Genomic DNA, 18,886 nt, shown 5'->3' on the forward strand with positions numbered 1-18,886 from the left:
CACCGAACACAGTTAAGTTTAATGTTCTTATCATTCATCTCACCTTAAGAATATCCGCTGAAATTATCCAGGTAGCAAGTAAAGCATGTTATAGACATGCACTGAGCAATACTAGCTGGCTAGTTAGAAATTATCCTGACTGTCATCAGTGAACCAAAACAAACTTTTGTGTTGATGTTTTGCCTAGCGAACCGAACCGAAGCTCATGGCAGGCTAACAAGACATCCACATCCACATGAAGTTAACGTTAGCTTTCTGGTTTCTGATATAGGCCTATTTGACAGAGTAAGCATATTAGCAGAGAGGTTTTATTTTAAATTGTATAATTTTCAAAAAAGTATAATTATTGCAAGTTGCACTACTTTTTGTATTGGTTTCATACAAAATGTTTGTGAAATTTGCACAGTAAAAGTTCTGTATTTTGACTGCAATTGTCTTTGCATTCTGATTAGATTCTTCATTAGAATCATGAGTGGCTCTTTGTAAACAGCATCATTTTCTGGGGCCATGCTAAACTGCATTACCACTAGTCAGTGTGGAGTTATTCTACATCATGAGAGTAAAATAGACCATCCTTACTCAATGTACTGCAGCAATTCCTCTCCCAACTTGTAGAAAATGCTGTGAACATCTGATTATTTATGGAAAAAAATACCGTCATATATCGTGAAACCGTAAGAATTTTGAAAAATACCATGATATACATTTTTGGTCATACCGCCCAGCACTATTGTTATTCCACGGGCTTCTTCTGACTTATTTTTATTACAGTGCATGAAAATGCACTGTTCTGTTATCCGAAGTCTTCTTCTTCTTCTTCTTCTTCTTCCCACCAAATTTCTGCGTCTAATTCAGCTTCAACCGTTTAACGTAGAAACTTCGTTCAAACTTTGTAACATAGGTCTTGAAAAGGAGACTTGAGGAATGTATTTTTCACTTTTGTAAACTTTATACTTTTTGAGATATTAATAAAAAACAAGCTTATTTTTCCCCATAGACTTTGTATGGGGACTATGACATCATAATGGGCTAATTAACTTGATTTGCACCTGTATCAACTCCCAGCTGCTCAACTAGGTCCCATCAAAAAGCTAGTTAACCCTTAAAGGTGTAGGTTTTTGAACATTCTAAGTTCCGCAACAATTGAAGGTTCTAAAATTCTATGTTGAATTCAATGAACCCAGATATTCTTTAGAATGTTAATTTCCCAACATTACGGTACTCCTTTAAGGGTTAAACTGATTGCACCTGTATCAACTGCTTTCTGCTCAATTAGGCCAACTCTCTCTGTGTATCTCCATTCTACAAGGATATAAGGCACATTCCATCCAACTTTCTATCCATTCATCCTCTTCAAACCATTCACTCTTCTACCCATTAGTAGATCCTGTTCAACTATTTCCTCTGCCCACAACTATTTCAAAATAAATGTCCTCACTATAATAATTCACTATTAAATAATTTAACTATTTAAACTACTCAACTATTTAACTGTTCAGCCATTTCAACTGTCAGTTGTTATCAACTATGACTTCTGCCAACTGTTATCAAATAAAAGTTTGTTTTGCATTTTGTTAATATACAGTATGTTTATATTTCCATGCACTGGTAATTTCCTCGAAATTACATTTTCTAGTTTAATTTTTTTTAATTTATTTCACTTTTTATTTATTTATGGCAACTTTTATTTATTTATTTATTTATTTAATTTTGTCACAAAAAAACAACCCCGAAAAAATTCTCCTGCAATTTTAGAAAATGGTGAAAGTAGAACAAACTCCTATGGGGGCACTTCACCCAAATCTCAAGAAACTTGGTGTACATCCTTTCCAGACCATACGGACAAAAACTACTTGAGGCTGTGACCCATAATACCTCCACATCTTGTTGAAAATGTCCAAATGTATTTTTTTAATGCACATCATTTTTTTTTGCAATTCTGTCTTCTGCTTGGACCCCAATGATTACCAAAATGATTTTCCAAATGGGTTATTTTTCCCTTGTTATCTTCACTGTTTAAAGTTTTGTAAGAGAAGTGTGTATTTTTACTAGGATTTTAACCTTTCACTTAAAACATGTCTACTATTATTCCTGCATAGTTGATCTCATATAGTCATCATTCTTGACAAGAATTATGCTGAAACCATAACTATAAGGGCCTGAATCCACCAAACACGTTTTTTGCGCTGATGGCGGCTATTTTCTATACAAATCCTATGAAGTTCAGCTTTCACAGCACTCAGCGCCCTCGGCGGAAAAAAGCCCTCGGCGCCGACAGTTTTTTTCTACGGCACTCTGAGTGCATTTAGAACGGCGCTGGGCTCGTCAATGTCACTTCTCTCTTGCTAGCCAATTGAAATCAAGGAAGGGGCGGGACCTACACTGTAAACAATGTTGGTGGCAGAGGAAAACTCAATCAGCCAAGTCCTGGGGCCTGTTGCACAAAAGCAGAATTAAGACATCCGGGATAAGTTACTAAGCTGCGCTCAATGAATCCAAAACAAGAGCGTATAGGCTTAACTGGTTGCACAACGAGCAAGCCAGGATGAGCAGACACGGATTCATCAAGCCAGGTGAAACCTATCCTGGATAAGTGCGCGCTCACGGCTCCCTCAAATAGACCCCGCCACTGATCACAGATTCACCATGGCAACTAGAGCGGCTTTATTGCTTCTTCTACGGTGTGAATTAGGTAGATAGCCTTCTCACAACAGCAACAACTCTGTTAAGGAGAATATTGCAACTAGTTCCGCGACCACCACGCGTGAAATGGTTAGGCACTCCCGTGACGTCACGTTGTCGCATGACAGGTCAGGAATGGCGATTATGTGAGTTAATTAATGATCACAAACGTTTAAATAATGACAGTGGGTCTAGGTATATGTGATAACAATGTGTAGTGGGCAGTGGAATAACTATTGGTTTCCATTTGCGGTGACTGCTGACTGAGATAAGGGATGAGATTAAATAGATCCTGGAACTTAGCCTGGTCTGGAGCAGGCTAGCTCCACAGAATAAATTGCCATGGTGATTTATACCATAACATATCCTGCTGCCCCCTATCCCGCTTTTGTGCAGCTGGATCACGGATAAATTGAGCCAGGATAACCAAGATATCCCGGCTTAATCCCTCATCCTAATTTTGTGCAATAGGCCCCTATACCGCATTTCAGAATGTTTGTAAACAATCGGCTCCAAGATCCTTCCCGGTGGCAGAACGCAAGAGCCTTCCACTGACCTTACATAGTTAAAACATTGTTGTTGATCAAAGTTGAAACAATAACGAAAACGTGTTGTGTTTGGGGTTGTGCCGCCAGATATACAGCAAAAAGTGTAGGGTTTTTATCGAGGTCTTTCAGAAAGAAAAAAAAATATCCAGCGGAACCTGTGGGTGAAGTTTAAAGCTAGTGGACGAGTAGCCACTTCTTACATCTGTATCCGATCCGAGCAACAAAAACCCGATCATAGCCTTTTTATTTAGATAGCAGGGAAATACACCATCTAACAGATTGTGTCAAACAGCAACAGTCACTAAAATAACCACTTAATGGCAGGCTGAGGTTCATTCAACACGATAGTGCCCCTCACCTTGGTCACAAAGATGAAGGCCTTAGGACTGAACACCACCCTGTGTCACTGGATATTTGACTTCCTCACCAACCGTTCACAAGTGGTTAGAGTGGGGGGTCTGACATCTGACTCATTAACCATCAGCACTGGTGCTCCCCAAGGCTGTGTTTTGAGTCCACTGCTGTACAACATCTACACACATGAATGCAAAGCCAACAGTAGTCATACCTCCATCATCAAGTTTGCAGATGACACAGTGATCTTGGGCCTGATTAGTAACAACAATGAACAGCTCTACTTGGATCAGGTTGATGAGATGGCACAGTGGTGTCAATCTAACAGCTTGACACTGAATATCAATAAAACCAAGGAAATGGTAGTGGATTACAGAAGGAAGCAGCAGAACTGCAGTTACACCCCACTAATGATCAGCGGGCAACCTGTAGAGAGAGTCACAAGTTTTAAATACCTTGGTGTTCACATTACTGAAGACTTAACATGGACTGTTAACACTCAATATGTTCTGAAGAAGTCCAGACAACGACTACTTCCTTCGTCAGCTAAGGAAATTCAAAGTTTCTACATCCATCATGAAGGCCTTCTACACTTCAGTGGTTGAGAGTGTTCTAACTGGTAGCATCATCACCTGGTATGGGAACTCCACAGTTAGAGATTGTAGTACTCTGCAGAGAGTAGTGCGCTCAGCTGAACGTACTATAAGAACTCAACTCCCTGCTCTACAAGATATCTATTCCAGCAGAGTACTCCTAAGAGCCCAAAAGATTCTGAAGGACTCTTCTCATCCTAACAATGGATTATTCTTACCGCTGAAATCAAGAAGACGCCTGTGTAGTCACAAAGCCAGAACTGAGAGACTCAGGAGAAGTTTTTATCCCCAGGCCATCCGAACTCTGACTATACTGACTTTGCACACATTCACTCCTCAGCACTCTCAAACATTTCCCAACTCTGAATTCACACTATACTGAATTTGCACTCATTCACTCCTCAGCACTCATGACCCCCCCCCCCCCCACACACACACACACACCTACATGACTTTTAGCACTTTTACATTCCTCTCCCTATGTTACAGACCTTTTATTTATTTTCTTATTTCATCACACGTCAAAACACACATACACACACACACATCTGACTTTCTCCAACTTTTGCACATCTCCATATAACTTTTTATTTATTATTTTTGATTTCTCCTCCATCTATCTACCCATGTCCTTGATTGCCTAGCCTTTCTGCCCCCCCCCCCAACCCCAACACACACACACACACACTTACATCATCACCTCACATACATACAGTACACTGCCCCCCCCCCCCCCCCCCATCCCCCATCCCCAACACACACACACACACTTACATCATCACCTCACATACATACAGTACACTGCCCCCCCCCCCCTACATACACAGCACATTGTCTTCAGGATCTTCTCCAACACACATCCTCTACATACTTACAGCACACTACACACACAGTCACTGCTCCACTCCCCTCCCGCCCACACACACATCTTCACCGTCATCACTCACATACATCATACATACAGTACTCTGCTTGCAATAGTAAGTCCCTTCATCATACAATTTCACTGCATTTCTTACTTGTAACATTACTTGCATTACTTACTAGTAACTATATGCATGTAACAATAAACGTCCTTGTATCCTTGTATTTACACATTAGGCTATAGTAGGCTAGCCTAGGCTACTATGCATTTCATTTATTGCCATCTCCTTAGGGCCGTTTGCACAAAGCACCTTAAATTTTGTCCCTTTAGTATCAACCACGGAGATTGTTTGTTTGCTAATTTGTGCTTGCTTTTCTGAGGATGCAGATGTTGGTCATACAGGACTGTCCAAAATAATAGCAGTGTGCACATATTGTTGATAAAATCAGATAGTGAATGACGCATTACAAATCTGAGTAGGCCTATAACTAACTTTGACAAGTTTGACGGATGACAGCCAAACATGGCAGTGACAATTAATTTCACGATGTTAGCTATAGTTATTAATGCACTACTGTAGGCCTATCAATAGTATGTTAGCAATGAATAACTCAACTGATAGGCTACGTTCAACGGACATAGTTGTTGCTTGCTGCCGTAGTCTGCAACCCAAGCTTATGATATATCTTACCTTAATAATTTTCGGTGACATTTATCCATTCATCAGTAAAGCCATATATAGACATGAATTGAACAATACTAGCTAGCTAGTTAGATATTATCCTGACTGTCATCAGGACACCAAAATAAACCTTTTTTTTTTACGTTTTGCCTGGCGAACCGAACCTCATGTGGTTAGCTGCTAAGGTCGTTTGTACAACGGAATTTCTTAGATAAGAAAAGGAGAAAACCTTAAATACTTCAGGGAAAATTATAAGAAAACCAAAGTAGAATACTTAAATGTGTTTGTTCAGCCGATTTTATTTTAAGGGGGCCTTAAATCAGATTTTACGGGAACCTGAACAAGGTGTTTTGTACCGGCCAGTCTCTCATGTTAACTATGTCTAAATTTCCACCACGTCTGTTTTTGAATTAACTTACCTGTTGAAATGTAGCCTATTAGGCCTAGGCCTAGGCCGACGGTGGGTCGGTGGGTTCCCCAAGCAATTTACCTCACGTAGCATTTTCATCATTCGCCTTTGATTTCGACTGACACTTCACTTCGTTCAAACTATGGTAGAGTGGACGCATGCATGGAGACACGTATGACTCATTGCATATTAATAAGACTTCCCATAACCATATGAATATGAATGAGAAGTCCCGTAGCACCCCGCAAGACAAAAATCATTTATTCAAGCCATTTACTCTGTTTTCTTGATCGCTCTGCCCTGGTCAAATGACATGGAAGGGTTTGTTTACTAGTAGTGCCAATGGAGAATGCTTCAGCTTTTGCCACCCGGAAGAATGTATATTGTTATTGTGACGTCATGGTAAATTCTCGTATTGTGACTAATATTAAACCACTGCTGCAAACTGAACGCAAATTACAAAGCCTAGAGGAATGCCCTATTCTATGTAATGCCAAATAAACTCCTTTTGTCAGTCGAAGTCATATTTAGCGAGTTAAGTCCTAAACGATTGCTGCCATTTCAGTTAGCTAGTTAGTTAGCATTAGACAACGTTTCAAAAAGATGTGCTGGCAGAAGATTTTGGTAACATAGCAACAATAAACACTTGACCGAAGCGCTCTGAAAATGAGGTTGAGGGCGCTGTCGCCGGAAACAAAAAAAACGCGATTGGTGGACACAGGCCCCAAAGCTTTGAAATAAACAGTGGACACATTTTTGTTGAAACAGCTTTATCAGTGAATTCAGCTGAATGAATACCACTTTGATACACATCATGGCGATTCCTCCTTTTCCTTTTGTCTAAAATGTTAAATTGCTTTTGAGACTCTAAATGATACTCATACATCACATAAGCTTAATTGTATTTGTAATATTAATGGACAAGTTTAATTTTCTATTGATCCATTCTCTTGTTTCTTCATTAAATTGGAAAAAACTATTCCAAAAAACAAAATAAGCCCAATATTTCTATTAGAAGCAAATTTTTTCCAACAGTCTTCTGACTTATTAATGTCCAGTGAGGAGATCTGTGTGATGAAACAACACAATCAATTCAGAGACATTTCCCATGATGGAACAAGTAACTCAAAAAATAGAGCACAATCAGTCAGAAAAAGGACTAATGATTGAACAAATGATATCACTGCTAAGCAAAGCTTTGATTTCTTATATTTCATGACATGACCTCTACTAGACTTGTAAAGAGTAGAACTGTTGTCAGGTGGAAGTCACTGAATTGACTTTGTCGATTCTCAGCACTGTGTTCCTAGTTATATTTCCATTAGCCATTAAAAGCTTAAGCTACCTGTGACGACAATGGTTTACTTATTCAACTCACCTGATGGGTCAAATGAATGGCAGTGGTTGAGACTGCTGCATAATAAGGTAGAGTCTGCTGAGCATTAAGCCCAGCAAGAATGAGGCCTCCCAACATGGCCACAGAAAAGCCAGAAAGCCATGGTTTAGTCTGCTCTCCAAACCTCAGGGCTGTCGACTTGATACCCACTCTAACATCATCTTCTTTATCCTGATGAATACAACAAACATGTAAGTACCTTATTGCCTAGAGAATTTCTGAGCCCTTACGGAAAAATCTCAGTATTACCTGGTGAGCATAAATGGTGTCATAGATCAGTGTCCACATCACACCTGAAAAATAGAGCGGCAAACAGATGGACCAATCACATGATCCCATCACTGCTGACCATCCCAGCAATGCCCCCCAATTGAAGGTAAGACCTGAAAAAAAAAAACTTGGTGATGGATGAGTACCACACTTGTAATACATAATTTCTGGAATATAATTAGGATGATTTCCTACCCAGCATGAGTTGTGGCCAATATGTTATACGCTTCATGAAGGGGTATGTGACAACTAACATCAGTGAAGCAGCTCCAAGGATTACACTATAGAAAAAATACACTTGATTTGTCTGAAATATCTGCAAGTAAGGTATATCAACAGTATTCTACTTTAAGATGGCACACAAGTCATGTGATATGTGATGTCACCTGTAATAGTTCAAGCACAGGAGGACACAGAGGGCTAGGCTGAGCTGAGCTCCCAAAAACCCCAGAGCCTGTAACCGTGAGATTTCACCTGAAGCAATGGGTCGGGTAGCAGTTCTAACTACCTACAAAAGAGTTTGTAATGAAACACAGATCATTCATCTACAAATACAAAATAACACATCTCTTTCTGTTATATGGTAACAGTGCGCCCCACACACACCCCTTCAGTCAGTGCACTTGGCTTTGTTGAACAACCAGGACATCCTTAACAAGAAAGATGTTTACAAAAAAGATCTGTTTGCTTTACTTCTGAAACAATTTGGTAAGAGTTTGCTCCAATTAAAGTTTAACTTCACTTCTGGTTATGTCCCTGGATTTCGTAAAACAGAAAGTTTGAATATGGGCATCAATGGAATCTTTTCCAGATGGACAAATGGCAAATTCAAATGTGTTAACAGATTCATCTGGGTTTACCCAGGCTATAGGATGGCTAAAACAGCTTCCACTCTCCTGGGAAGACTTTCCACAAGATTGGAGTGTACCTGGGATTTTTTGCCCACTCAAGAAGAGCATTTGAGAGGTAAGGTGCTAATGTCGGACTAGAAGGCCTAGCTCACAATCTCTGTTAGTTAATCCCAAAACTGTTTTATGGGGTTGAGGTCAGGGTTCTGTGTGAGTTAGTCAAGTTCTTCCACACCAAACTCACCCAATCATAGACCTTGTTTTGTGCACCCTATGTAATGGGTCTGAATGAAAGACATTAATGGTATACTATGCAGTTTAAGGTATTTTTGGTGACTCTAGAGCTCCCCCTAGAGTTGTGATATATTTATATTTTACTTTGCCGTTGTAAATAGCCAACTTCTCATGGCTTGTTCCCCCTGTACACAATGAAAATGCTTTTGTTATGGAGGTGAAGGATTAACAACAGGCAAAAGCTCCAAAGAGTTATATTTACTGACAAGGTAATGTTTCACGATTCTTGCGAGATGTCTCCAGGTCGGCAATTCTTGAAGTTGCATTACTGGTTCTCTTGGTAGCGCCCCACTACAGCCCCACTAAGTTCATTTACCATCAAATTGGCCTTGTAGAGACATGCAGTAAATAGTTCCAATATGTGGAGTGGAGTAAAACTACTAGGCCTACTCTGTATGTCGCTGCTTGTTGACATCTTATCATGTATGATCACTAAACTTTAATTATTTTTAATGTCACAATCAGTTAACTCCATTCAACTGCACTTGTGGTTCAGCTGTGGGCATGCAATTTTGTTGTAGAGTGAGCAGGGACAGGCGGTGATGAGCGCTGTTTACGTAATGAAGTGACATCTTAGTAAATTCTATGCAATATGGGAAAGCACATTCGCTTTCTGTGCATAGAAAAACTAGTTTTTTCTTAGTGCTTTCTTTGTACATCCAGCCCTGAGTGTTGGCCTTTGCTAGCGTCTTCAAACTTCAAACTCAGCTGGGTGACGTTGTTTTTAGTGTGGCGCACGAGTCCATTTGACCAGCATAATCGGCATGTCTCAAACTGACCGGCCGGTCGCTGTTCATGGCCGATCACATGAAAATCGGCCAATTCTGGTCACCAGCCGATCAACTGGTGGATCCCTACAACGTACCTATCAGTAAAGGTCATTCATCTAGCCAGGCTTTTTTATCAGGGATTGTCCAACTCTATTACTATCAATGCCATAAGCTATAATATGTCTACATGTTTTGGGCATGATCAAAAGAGTAAAAATCTGTAGTGAGAAGATGTTTACCTTTTTGTCATAGTCTTTATCCCACATATCGTTGATAGTGCAGCCAGCCCCTCTCATTAACAAGGACCCAGTTCCAAACAGGGCTAGCATGCTTATGTCTGGAAGGCAGCCAGGATCTGCAGCCAGCCCTATGCTCCATGTGCAAGGCAAGAAGAGTAACCACGTTCCTGTGGCACAACAGAAACAGCCAGTCATTAATAATGTAATTTCTATGTTACAGCATGCATTTCAAGAATTGTTCTCTATTCCTCTCTGCTCCTGGATGGATGGATGGATGGATGGATGGGTGGATGGATATATAGATACTTTATTGATCAGTATTCAAAGGCATGAACATGTAGCCAGTAAGAAAAAAGAAGTGTACAATGTCTTAGCTAAAAGGATCTGTGAAATCTGTGTTCTTGATTAAAAAACAAACAGCTAATCAATCAAAGCACATTTCTTCTTTATTGCTTATGTGCCTGATGATTAATTCACAATCTTGCACCGCCTACATCTCAGGTTTTGGAACAAGAACTTGGACCGGGCCAGTTTCCTGTGCATGGGTTAAGCCTAGTCCTAGATTAAACATGTTCCCCCCCACTCTAGGCCTATCTCTTTGAAGTATTTTCAATCCAGGACTAGGCTTAATCCATGTATCTTGGCTAAGGAAAAGTGCCTTCAGATAATCAACATTCTCAGTCAAGCAGCAGGTAAGTGAAACTCCCACCCAAATCACAGAATGCACAAGTTTGATTAGTTTAATAACAACACTTTTGGCTCCAGACAAATCAATTGTACGTTTTTAAATTGACGTCACAAAAATATGGTATGCTGGGATTGTTTCATGTGGAATGAAGGCAATACGAATGATGAACTCAGCATCACTATAAAAAGCTGACCTAGTGCAGCAATAGAGCACCCCCAGTGCTCCTGCCATGCAAAGTCCCTCTCTGGACACATATCCAGCCACATCTGCTATGCAGTTTCACTCTCCTCCACCATATCAATACGGCGACTTTTCATTTTAAACTTCATGTTGGAAAAGAAGAAAAGATCGCAAGACTACTGGGAGCGATGTATAACTGCACAAGTTGACTAACTCACCTGACTTACCGCCTGACCGTGCATTAATTAATATTAAAGTTAGAAAACACAATACATAAATCAATAAAAGATACCAAATAAATATAATCAAGTAAGCATGTATATGTAATAAAAGTGTACACGTGTCTGGTTCACTCACCAATGGGTTTGTCAAGCCGCATTAAACGAAGGTATGGTTGTACAGATGCAGGAGCTGAGTTCACAATAGCCGCTGCAGACATACTGAACTGTCTTTTACCAAGAGTCCTCTGCTCTATTCCACACAGAGAACGAATACATGCACCGTGACCATGTATGTCATTCTGTTTATGACATAATACTCGTAGGGGAGGAATGAAAAGGCTTGTGTCCTTGTTTTTGTGATTTGAAGTTGGGTATATGCATGTGTAGAAGGCTCTGTAAGGCATCGTCCATCTGCAGTATGATAGGGGCTTTAGGATGGCCATCATACTATAAGTGTAGATCTTCTCATTCACATCTACAAATGGACAGAAACATTGAATAAGCATGGCCTTTAAAATGCAAATCAAGCATGTCAGCAATAGTTGAAAACAATTTGGTGCAAAGCCCCAAGCCTTGTAAGGGTCTTGAAGTGTGAGGCAAAATTCATAGTGCCCAGCTGAGCACTATGTACCATCAGTATTGCATCGCAGTTTCATACCAGAAGCGTTACTGATGCTGCGACTGTTAAAACATCTTTTACTGTCTCTTTTGGCTGGAAACACTTCCAACATGCTTTCCTCTTGCATGTAAAATAGGTGCAATTCCTATTTCTAGCTGCCACACGGTTGCAGCACAGCTTGAGCAATGCGTGTGACGCAGGCAGTGTGGGCAGTGTACAAGCTCTGACCTGTTAACATGGGTGCCAAAATGAAAACAGGCAGTTAACACACCTCCCATGCACTCAGCTGAACGTGCTTCCAACACGCTTGCCTTGCCTCTTCTCCAGTATTTCTAGTTGGCACGTGGCTGCAGCACAGCTCAAGCCACACCTGAGACGTGCGTGTCACGCAGGCAGTGTGCAAGGTCCAACGGCCGATCACGCCAATCACATTGGTGTATCTGATATAGGCGGGCCAAAGACGAGCTAAACAGATGACAGTCGTAGTGTTATCTAATTGCGTTAAAGTCCAGGGTCTGGAATCTCCAGGCTATCTGCAGGTAGGCCTACTTTAAAAATTCTTTCACACAAACTCGCATCACAGGCTACTTGGAGGGGCAAACATTTTTTGCTTATTTGACCATAAGTTAACTTCGAAACAGGCATTTTACTTTGGATAGACAATAGCAATAGGCCTACATCATAGGAGTGATTAACGTCAAAAAATCTAGACTGGAGTACCTCAACATTTGACACCTCCGATATGTTTAGTGATCTAAAAACATATCAGCCCGTTATGGTTACCAAATTGATATTAAGGAGCCAGAAGTGAACACGCATGGATGGCTATAAAAACTGTGCCTTCATTATACAACTAAACACGAGAAGATACTTTTATAACCCTTGAGCCAGCTCCTTACTATGTGATTTCAATGGCAATGCAGCGTTTGTTTGCACCTCCAACAGCATGCCGTACCTGGGGCCTGTACTACGAAGTGGGGTTTCTGGCTTATCTGGGTAACTTGATCACGTGTGGCGTAACTTCCCGATTAACCCGTACTACGAAAGGTGGATAGGTTTTAACCGAGGTATGCTACCATGGCAATTTACACTGCATCTCAAACCTGCTCCGACCAGGTTATGTTCTTGGTTAACCCGAGGTTTCCGTTAACCACACCCTTTATAAGTACCACCCCTCCACTAACAATTTCTCCCGAGACATGTCGGCGTACCTGGATGATCCATACGACATTGGAGCGCAAATCGTGAGGGACTCTCTTCGCAGGGCGAGGGGTTTTAGAGACCGCCAGATAATATATATAGCCTACCCGGACGATATTCTCTATGAAGATATAGATTGTCAGCCGAGGGAATTCGTTATCTTTGTCAGATGATCTAGGAAGACGTCTCATAGCAATGCCCGTACGTGGACATTCATGTATTCAATCGGTGATGCAAGAATACCGTATGTCCGAAAATAAATCGGACATAGGCCTACAGTATGCTGAACATCTGAGCAAGAATAGCCTAAAATAAATCGGACATAGCCTACAGTAGGCCTAATACCCAATCACGTCCCCACCCAATCAAACTCCCCAGGCCACACAAACCCCCCTAATCTCCCATCCCCATCCCCACCCCTTCATCCCACCACCCACTCAAACTCCACAGGATCCCCTGAATACCCATCACCATCCCCACCCAAGCACATGATGTTCCCTGCAAGAATGGAGAGACTGCTACCAGTAGCCATGCAGAGTTTTACTAGCCCAAGATCATTAGCACCAAAGAAGCGAAGGGCACCTCCACCCCCTCGCCCTCCCCCTCCCCGTTTAGAAGGATCTCTTAAGCAGCAGCAACCTCTTAGTTCATTTTCTCAGCCGGCATATAGCATGGAATGTGCAGTGGAAAATACAGATGGCAGCAGCAGGGGACAATTATATGATGACTGTATTGCATGATATTCTCAGGGTCCCTGCAATATAAATGGTACTGACAGTAGTTTTGAGAACATGCCGGGACCCAGTAAGCCCATGACATTCTCTATTCCTGTATTGACAAGAAATAGAACACAAATGCATCGAGCTTATAGGGTAAACCAGTCCAATCTCCTACCCGTACCACATCAACCTCAGATTTCCCCCATGGATCATATTTCCCCAACACTTAAACTAACAAAACTAGCACTCCTAAATATCAGATCTCTTTCAAACAAATCATTCTTAATTCATGATCTAATTTGCACACACAACCTTGATTTTTTACTTTTAACTGAGACATGGTTAGATCAAGCAAACAGTGCTGCTACTCTCATCGAATCAGCTCCCCCAAACTTCAGTTTTTTGAGTGCTACCAGAGCAAATAAAAGAGGTGGGGGGATAGCCACAATTTTCAAGACGTCTTTTCAGTGCAATCAGTCGTCATTCGGTGACTTTACTTCATTTGAATATCTGTGTGCATGCATTAAGTCTTCTCCTCAGATTTTATTACTGACAATTTACAGGCCTCCAAAACATTCAGCTAAAGTTTTTCTTGAAGAGCTAGGTGAACTGCTATCAGTTGTTTGCATAGAGTATGACTGTCTTATTATATCAGGGGATCTAAACTTGCATGTGGATAATCCTGAAAACAATTATGCCAAGGAATTCATTGCACTAATCGATACTTTCTCCCTAACACAGCATGTACAGGGGCCAACACACTCTCTCGACCATACCCTCGACCTTGTTATCACAAAGGGTCTCGATGTCTCTACAGCTGTTAAAGACCTGGCCTTATCTGATCATTTTTGCGTGTTCTTTGATGTGTCTATGTCCCCACACACTCAAAACACAGCTATGATGGTAAAAAGGAGAATCATAAATGATCAGACAAGTGCTCTCTTTGAGCAAGCACTTTCACTAAAGTCAAGTCAACTGTCAGACTCTGAAGACTTATTTGATCACTTTAATGCAAAAATGGCAAACATTATGGATGACATTGCTCCATTACAATTCAAGAAAGTTAAGGACAAACAGAAAGCACCATGGAGGCAAAATCCAGCAGTTAAACTTCTAAAAAGAGAGTGTAGGAAGACTGAAAGAAAATGGCGTAAATACAAACTTCAGATCCACTATGAAATCCATAAAGAGATGCTCCGCACATATAACTCTGAAATATGCAAAGCAAGACAGTCTTTCTTTTCTAACATTATCAATAGAAGTTCAAATAACACTCGTATTCTATTTTCAACTGTTGATAAGTTAACAAATCCCCCCTCACAATTAGCGCCTGAACTTCTCTCAACTAATAAATGCAATGAGTTTTCATCTTTTTTTAAAGGTAAAATTGACAAAATCAGACTCAACATATCTGCTCAATTACAAATTCAACAACCTGAACTTCCAGCAACAAACAGAGGGAAACTAAACTTGATGTCAGAGTTCAGCTTGATAGACTACGAAACACTTGAAAAAACGGTACAGAATCTCAGCCCTTCCACATGTGTCTTAGACACTCTGCCTACCAATTTCTTCAAAACTGTTTTTCACCTCATAGCGGCGGATGTCCTTCAAATTGTAAATGTATCATTGCTGTCTGGCACTTTTCCTAAGTCACTGAAAACAGCTGTTGTAAAGCCACTTCTCAAGAAGAATAACCTGGATGCCTCCATGCTAAACAATTACAGGCCCATATCCAATCTACCTTTTATTGGCAAAATTATTGAAAAAGTAGTCTTTAATCAATTAACCACCTTCCTAACATCAAATGGGTATTTTGATTACTTTCAGTCTGGTTTTCGGGCAAATCACAGCACTGAAACAGCTCTCATTAAAGTTTCCAATGACATACGCCTCAACACAGATTCAGGTAAAACATCAGTCCTAGTGCTACTGGACCTTAGTGCAGCATTTGACACTGTTGATCACAATATTTTACTACACAGACTAGAACACTGGGTTGGATTTACAGGCATAGTTATCAGCTGGCTAAAATCATATCTACAAGAAAGGAGCTTCTTTGTTGCCATCGGAAACTGTACCTCAACACCAACGTCCTTGACCTGTGGTGTTCCCCAGGGGTCGATCTTGGGGCCACTATTATTCAACCTCTATATGCTCCCACTTGGACAAATCATTCAAAATAATTTGATTTCATATCATAGCTATGCAGATGACACACAAATTTACTTAGCTCTATCACCAAACAACTATGGTCCTCTTGAATCTATGTGTCAGTGTATAGAACAAATCAACACCTGGATGTCTCAAAATTTTCTTCAGCTGAACAAAGAAAAAACTGAAGTAATTATATTTGGTAAAAATGAGGAAAGACTTAGGGTTGCCACTCTCCTTGACACAAAAGGGTTGAAGGCAAAGGATACTGTTAAAAACCTTGGTGTATTAATTGACAGTGATCTAAATTTCAACAGCCACATGAAAGCGATAACTAAATCAGCTTTTTACCACCTCAAAAATATTGTCAAACTCAGAGGGCTGATGTGAAAACATGACTTAGAAAAACTCATTCATGCATTTATCTCCAGCAGGGTTGATTACTGCAATGGACTGTTGACAGGCCTTCCTAAAAAGACTATTAAACAGCTTCAGGTGATACAAAATGCAGCAGCTAGGACTCTAACAAAAACTAAAAGAACTGACCACATTACTCCAATTCTTAAGTCCTTGCACTGGCTTCCAGTAAGTCACAGAATTGACTTTAAAGCACTATTGCTTGTTTATAAATCAGTAAATGGAGCAGGACCTAAATACTTGTCAGACATGCTTCAGCAGTACACACCTTCTCGTCCTCTCAGGTCCCAGGTGAAAAACCTGCTAGTAAAACCTACAGTTAGAACTAAACATGGTGAAGCAGCTTTTAGCTGCTATGCGGCTCAGCTGTGGAACCAACTTTCGGATGACATTAAAAAGGCCCCAACTGTAGCCAGTTTTAAATCTAGACTTAAGACCAAACTGTTCTCAGACGCTTTCTGCTAACTGTGCCGAGTTACAAATTCTGAATCTGCCTCGATAATTATTCTACTTTGTCTTTTATTACTTTTTTTACTACTTTTGCCTTTGTTTTTGCTTACTAATTATTCTTTATTTTTAAATGATTTTACCTTGTGTTTTATGTTTTCTTTTTATTATGATCTTTACCTTTTAACTATTCTTTGACTATATTGCCCTTCTATGCTTTTATTTGTTATTATCGTTTGGTTTTGTTTATGTAAAGCACATTGAATGACCTCTGTGTATGAAATGTGCTATATAAATAAACTTGACTTGACTTGACTTGACTAATAAATAAAAATCACCATTTTAACAAACTTGTTGAATTGAATGTCATATTACTGTACCCTGCACATAAAGGCTACACATTTCCACAGCACCAGAATCCGACCGAATGCCTCCCTCAACCCCCTCCATAATCGGCCTTCCACTATTATTTGCGATGGCCAACTCCTCTGCTACTGTAAAACACTCTGGTGCCTTTCCTCCTACAGTAGTGTTCGAAGACACCTGTTTCTTGTTAGCTGTAAAACAGAGGCCAAGTGAAGGCTATAAGCTAGGCCTACATGATTTCATAATTAAGAAATATTAATGCAAGCTATAACTAGGCCTATACTATTCTGTATAATGTTTTTGTGTTTCATTTTCACCTGCTGCCATGTGCGTTTGGCAATGGTGTTGCATCTGAAATGTTCACAGGATTAGGCATACACTAAATCAGTCAATGGGGGCTACTTAAACATTCAATTATCCTTATTACTGTAATCTATATGCCCACTTCTGAATTGCATTCCTCATCCGTAAAATAAGGTGATCACGTCATCATTGAAAGTGGTGACTTGCGCTGCAACCCGCCCCTTTTATGTGAACGCGCACAGGTTAACCCCGGCTCAACAAATCAACTTCATAATCAGCGTCGTAGTACCGATTAACACCACTTAAGATAACCAGGTTTTGTCAACCCTGGTTTAACAAAGTAACCCTGGGTTATGGGTAGGTTAAGCTCCCTTAGTAGTACAGGCCCCTGGTTGCTTCCCAAAAACGCCCACAAATACCCGTATGTGTGAAAGAATAAGATGATAGAGAAAAATCATTCCAGATAAGCATTCAATAATGATATTTTTTTGGGGGGGGGGTCAATGATGTAGTGAGTCCTCAGCGTAGGGTTAGCTTCTAGGTTGTAGCCTAGGTCTACTTGACAGCGATAAACTTGAACAAACAAAAAACCTTCAGAGCAAAGACCTCTTTTCTAGACACCATCACGGGTCACTCTCATTCACATAACTTCATGTAACGTTAACGTTTGGGTCTCCAACTTGGACCAGAAAAGAGGTGCGTTCAAATTCGGCAAACATTGGCGAACGTTTGCGGCAAACATGTTTACTGTGAACAGTTAAATTTGAACGATTTGGTGTCAACCAAGGACTTTGCTTAGACTCTCCCCATATCAATAATCTTCGGTAAACTCACCACGTATACAATGTAGCCATTGACTGTATAAAAAGAATGTAGCCTAGCCTATCTCAGGCCCGTAGACTGGCTCTGTTGTCACTGATGAATGTGAACGTTTCTTCTTCTTCTTCTTCTTCTTCTTCTTCTTCTTCTTTCGGTTTTTAGGGCGGTTGGCAACTAACTTTAATGGTGCATTACCGCCACCAACTGGACTGGAGTGTGGTACTGGAGTCTAACCAGAGAGGGTTAAAGCGTAATCAAGGATCTTTGGTCTAACCTTTCCTAATAGGATGCAAACAAATAAAAACAAACAAACAAAACAAAACAAAAAGATAATACTAAATTCTTTTAATTAGTCCTGTATTCCTCAGGAACCCAATTACATAGTTTACACACATTTCCCCTGTGTTTCTTTGCAGAATCTCTTCTAAGTTTAGCCTCAGCTGTTCTCCTTGTAATTGTGAGACTAGTCTTTGTCTTTCTTCCTGATATTTATTACAGTGTAAAATAACATGCTCTATAGTCTCTGGACTACCACAGAATTCACAGTTGCCATCAGCATGCTTCTTCATTATTAACACAGTTTTATTTAGACGTGTGTGTCCATACCTCATTCTAGAAAATACATCCTCCTCCTCCTTGCTTCTATTCGTATTTCTGCTCTTTCCCACTTTATTCTGAATACTATAGAACCGTCTTCCAGTCTGCCCACTGTCCCATAATGTTTGCCATTTACCCTTAACTATGTTTTTGACCAAACTTTTAATTTCTGCTTTGCTGTAGTTTACTTCAACATCTACATTAGA

At 40.3% G+C, this 18,886-nt stretch overlaps 1 protein-coding gene across 3 annotated transcripts; it reads right to left on the bottom strand.

The window, feature by feature from the left end:
• Positions 1–6,886: 6,886 nt before the first annotated feature.
• On the bottom strand, positions 6,887–18,243 carry coq2 (coenzyme Q2 4-hydroxybenzoate polyprenyltransferase). 3 transcript variants are annotated; one of them, XM_042101426.1, is made up of 8 exons: positions 18,099–18,243; positions 11,176–11,514; positions 9,951–10,117; positions 8,186–8,307; positions 7,995–8,080; positions 7,779–7,912; positions 7,512–7,700; positions 6,887–7,200 (listed from the first exon to the last, which is right to left on the bottom strand). In XM_042101426.1, exons 2-8 carry the CDS (start codon positions 11,483–11,485, stop codon positions 7,060–7,062), a joined length of 1,149 nt encoding a protein of 382 aa, XP_041957360.1. In that variant the 5' UTR covers positions 11,486–11,514; positions 18,099–18,243; the 3' UTR covers positions 6,887–7,059. The 3 variants fall into 3 exon arrangements, with proteins under 3 accessions (XP_041957360.1, XP_041957359.1, XP_041957361.1); XM_042101425.1 differs by lacking the exon at positions 18,099–18,243 and adding an exon at positions 11,930–12,095; XM_042101427.1 differs by lacking the exon at positions 18,099–18,243 and adding an exon at positions 11,612–11,668.
• Positions 18,244–18,886: the final 643 nt, after the last annotated feature.

This window comes from Alosa sapidissima, chromosome 8, assembly GCF_018492685.1.
Source record: "Alosa sapidissima isolate fAloSap1 chromosome 8, fAloSap1.pri, whole genome shotgun sequence".
In the NCBI taxonomy this organism is placed as follows: domain Eukaryota; kingdom Metazoa; phylum Chordata; class Actinopteri; order Clupeiformes; family Clupeidae; genus Alosa; species Alosa sapidissima.

Bases quoted from the DNA above. Each gene is read 5' to 3' on its own strand.
- coq2 (XM_042101425.1), bottom strand. The intron at 8,308-9,950 runs GTAAACATCTTC...ACTCTTTTGTAG, and splicing joins ATAAAGACTATGACAAAAAG to GTAGTTAGAACTGCTACCCG. The intron at 7,913-7,994 runs GTAGGAAATCAT...TTTTTTTTTCAG, and splicing joins TTGGCCACAACTCATGCTGG to GTCTTACCTTCAATTGGGGG.